This window comes from Tiliqua scincoides, chromosome 6 (genome assembly GCF_035046505.1).
Source record: "Tiliqua scincoides isolate rTilSci1 chromosome 6, rTilSci1.hap2, whole genome shotgun sequence".
NCBI classification, from domain to species: Eukaryota; Metazoa; Chordata; class Lepidosauria; order Squamata; family Scincidae; genus Tiliqua; species Tiliqua scincoides.
Genome location: NC_089826.1, coordinates 3,706,761 through 3,710,493, shown reverse-complemented (window position 1 = coordinate 3,710,493; position 3,733 = coordinate 3,706,761). Strand labels below are relative to the sequence as shown.

General features: G+C 46.7%; 1 protein-coding gene across 1 annotated transcript; it reads right to left on the bottom strand.

Moving 5' to 3' along the window:
- Positions 1–2,502: 2,502 nt before the first annotated feature.
- On the bottom strand, positions 2,503–3,335 carry LOC136655825 (neurophysin 1-like). The gene is made up of 3 exons (XM_066632487.1): positions 3,216–3,335; positions 2,831–3,035; positions 2,503–2,540 (listed from the first exon to the last, which is right to left on the bottom strand). Exons 1-3 carry the CDS (start codon positions 3,333–3,335, stop codon positions 2,503–2,505), a joined length of 363 nt encoding a protein of 120 aa, XP_066488584.1.
- Positions 3,336–3,733: the final 398 nt, after the last annotated feature.

Here is a 3,733-nt window from a genome sequence, read left to right as displayed (position 1 = left end):
TCAGACAGTGCTGGGGTGAGGTGGGCCAGTTACTCTCCCCTTGCTAAAAAAAAGGAGCACCCACTTAAAAAAGTGCCTCTTACCCAATTAGCAGGGGTTACCCAATTAGCAGGGGTTAGGAAATATATATAGGAAAGCACCCTGCAGGTAGACCACAGCTGTGATACAAGGACATCTGCAAGAGGGATCTGAAGGCCTTAGGAGTGGACCTCAACAGGTGGGAAACCCTGGCCTCTGAGCGGCCCGCTTGGAGGCAGGCTGTGCAGCATGGCCTTTCCCGGTTTGAAGAGACACTTGGCCAACAAACTGAGGCAAAGAGGCAAAGAAGGAAGGCCCATAGCCAGGGAGACAGACCAGGGACAGACTGCAATTGCTCCCAGTGTGGAAGGGATTGTCACTACCGAATTGGCCTTTTCAGCCACACTAGACGCTGTTCCAGAACCACCTTTCAGAGCCACCTTTCAGAGCGCGATACCATAGTCTTTCGAGACTGAAGGTTGCCAACAACACACACACACACATATGTGTGTGTGTGTGTGTGTTTTGTTGGCAGCCTTCAGTCTATATATATAGTGTGCCACCATCTAGCAGCCTCAGGAACACAGGACCCTGATTATTATTAATTAATAATTTTTCTTGTTACTATTAATTAATAAAATTTCTTTCTAGACAACTTTTTGTTGTCTAGTAAAGCTATGTGGGTCACAATAGATTGTCATTTTCAAAAGTGGGTCCCGGTGCTAACAAGTTTGGGAAGCACTGGCTTAAAGCACCCAGGAAGTGTCCCGAAATTACTGGAAGGGAACCAACAAAGTGTAGTTTACTACAGGCAGTGCAGTCCAGTATTTTTCTCAAAAGAAATTGTTCGGTACAGTTTGCATGTTGGCCATTGTTATACTCTACTTGTACTGGGGCCAGCAGTGAAATTGTACAAGATCTAGGGTCCAGTCCTATCCAACTTTCCAGTACCGATGCATCTCCAATGCAGCCCCGAGGTAAGGGGACAAATGTTCCCATACCTTGAGGAGGCCTCTGTGACTGCCTTCCCACCACAAGGTGCAGTGCATGCCCTATTGGCACAGCTGCACTGGCACTTGGAAAATTGGATATGATTTGGCCCCAAGACTGCTAAAAACAAATGCAAAAGTACTATTACCCTACCCCGACCATCACCATCACGAATCTCGTTATCCTCCTCAAACAGTTCTTTCCGGCTGGTGCTAAGATAAAATGCTACTGCATTGTGTTTTGAGGAAAGTTCTGGTCGCTTGAAGTAACTTACAGTCACCAGTTGTTCCTCTTTAATCCAGCCTGCAATTAAATATCATACCAGCTTTATCACTATGTGTGCTGGTTCCTGGAGGGTAGCAAATGTATAGCTGCTATCTAAGAAAAGAGAATGTGTGTACCCAATTTTGCATTACGTTCTGGGCTAGTGGTTCCCAAAACTTTTAGCATCAGGACCCACCTTAAAAAAAAATTGCACTTCACCAGCTGCTCAAGCCTCTGTGACTATAATGGTGATTGGGCAGCAGTGCTCCCCACCAAAAGTTCAAGTATGTTGCAGCTTGCTTCATTTAGCTGACGTGAGCTAAGACAACATGGGTTTTCTTTCCTTTTGTCAAATATTTATTTTAAAAGATTTAGAACAAAGGTATGGCCCATCGAAGCTCTTTATTTGGCCTGTGTGAGAATTGGTCTCTTCCAGCACCATCATCAACCAGTGGAATAGCTAGAGGAGGTGCAAAGCACTGCTTTTGCAGGGAGCCTCACCACGACATGCAACAATATCCAATACCACATCTCAGGGAGACAGACTGGGTCAAAGCGGTTACTGGGAAGACACTGCCAATGTGTCACTGTCAAAGGGTCTCCTACAGAATTCCTCAGCTCTATGGCAGCTCATTTGCAGGTGTAGCTCTGAGGAGTCTGCTGGAGGTGCCTCAGCTCAGGATGGGGGTTTTGGGATATCACAGGTGCTAGTCCCACCACTGCCCGGCCCTGATCTGCCCTGATCCACAATCGGCTGCAAAATGAACTGTGCCATAGGATTGGGCCCCACGGCTCATACTATTCCACTAAGCATCTGGTATAATATGCTATAATGTTGTTATAAGATTCTTTTAATGTCTTACAGATTTTTAGCATATAGTTTTTAATTGTGATTTTATTACCATTGGCATTTTCTACTTATTTTTTGTAAGCTCTCTGGGTCCCCTTGGGAAGAAAGGTGGTGTAAAAATGCTGCAAACAAACAAACAAAAAATACGCACAACAAACCTGTGACCTTTATTGCAATGCCAAAAGAACACCAATGACAGGGTGTTGTGTTTTTTTTGTTTTGTTTTTTTTTTGTCATAGCACAAGTTTCATTTTGCCATGCTTGTTTGCCATTGGTGTCTGACGTACAGAGCTGGCATAAAAAGGTACACCCCGCAGTATTGTCACCTACAAGTTGTTAAGAGTGCTTTTCTCTTGCTGGCCTTACTCCTTGGTGCCTTCTCATTCTTGGTCACACACAGAGTCTAGCATGCAGCCCTCTGAAATGGCAAGACAACACAACAAAGAGAACTGCATACACTCAAACACAAATAGCCTTATGCACCCACAAATATCATGATGGATCCATGGGAGGAAAATGGCAGGTACACCGTAACATGTACCTGCCATTTTACCATCGTACCCATTTCACTGCATTGTGAAAAGCTCAAGAATCGCAGCACACAGAAATCTATGTGCAGAAAATGAGATTGTAGCTGCTGCACAGCCCTTGGCCAGCAGGTAAGGGTTTTCGTAGGGGGAGGTTTAGCCAGTGGGGCATTGCTCTTACCGGTGTTGCAGCAGATGCCGGTAGCGGCACAGGTGCCTCCGTTGTTCCCACACGGTTTCTTTCCAGACTCACAAGGGGTCGGGAGGAAGTTTTCTTCTTGACATCTCAGGGTTTCTGCAGTGCCCAAGTAGCAGCCCAGCTCTTCTCCACAGCAGAGGTTGGGCCCAAAGCAATTCCCCCTGTTTCTAGGCCCACAGGAGAGGCACTGAAAAAAAAGAGCCATACTTTCGTAAAGTGCCTCTGCCTGGGCCACCCACGGCAAGGCTTATTCGGCACCAGCAACTGCCGGATCACTCAGTTACGGACCAGAGCCAAATGAAGATCTGTGGATTTTGGACTCCTGAAGAGTCCTCCCTGCCAGGTCTCCGATTTCTATCTGACCTACCTTTCGGACGTCCATGTCCAGGATGGAGCGCTTCCCTCCAATGGGGCAGTTCTGGATATAGCAGGCTGACGAGAGAGCCAGGAGCCAAAGGAAGCCGAAGGCCAGCATGTTGTTAGACATGGTTCTGGTCGCAACCAACTCCTCTTTTCACTCAGCAGTGATGGGAATGGTCTTCTAGGGTTTTGCCTTGATGGCCACAGGTATTTATGCCGGCAGGCAGGCCTGCTTGGCCATGCCATCACCGTCGTTATGCTCTTCTCTTAAAACACACAAGGCATTACCCTTCACGCAACCCGCCTTGCCTAATCATCTAAGGTCGAGGATGTGAGGTCACAGAAAAATGGACAATTTTCTTTTTTGCATTTTTTCCCAAACAGGGTGGAAGACTGTCAGAGGCCGAGAAGGAAGCAAGTGATGTCACCAGAGGTTGTGAATACTTTTCTTTGGAGTTTCTAGAGGCAAAGAGTTGGGTTAGCTCTCCCCACCCCATCTCAGATGAACTCAGATACATTTCTAGC

What these genes read in the sequence shown, in the direction of transcription:
- LOC136655825 (XM_066632487.1), bottom strand. Translation starts at nt 3,335, where the DNA reads ATGTCTAACAACATGCTGGCCTTCGGCTTCCTTTGGCTCCTGGCTCTC. An exon ending in TGGACATGGACGTCCGAAAG is followed by an intron (nt 3,036 to 3,215) that starts GTAGGTCAGATA and finishes CTTTTTTTTCAG; the next exon opens with TGCCTCTCCTGTGGGCCTAG. An exon ending in CGGCATCTGCTGCAACACCG is followed by an intron (nt 2,541 to 2,830) that starts GTAAGAGCAATG and finishes TTGCCATTTCAG; the next exon opens with AGGGCTGCATGCTAGACTCT.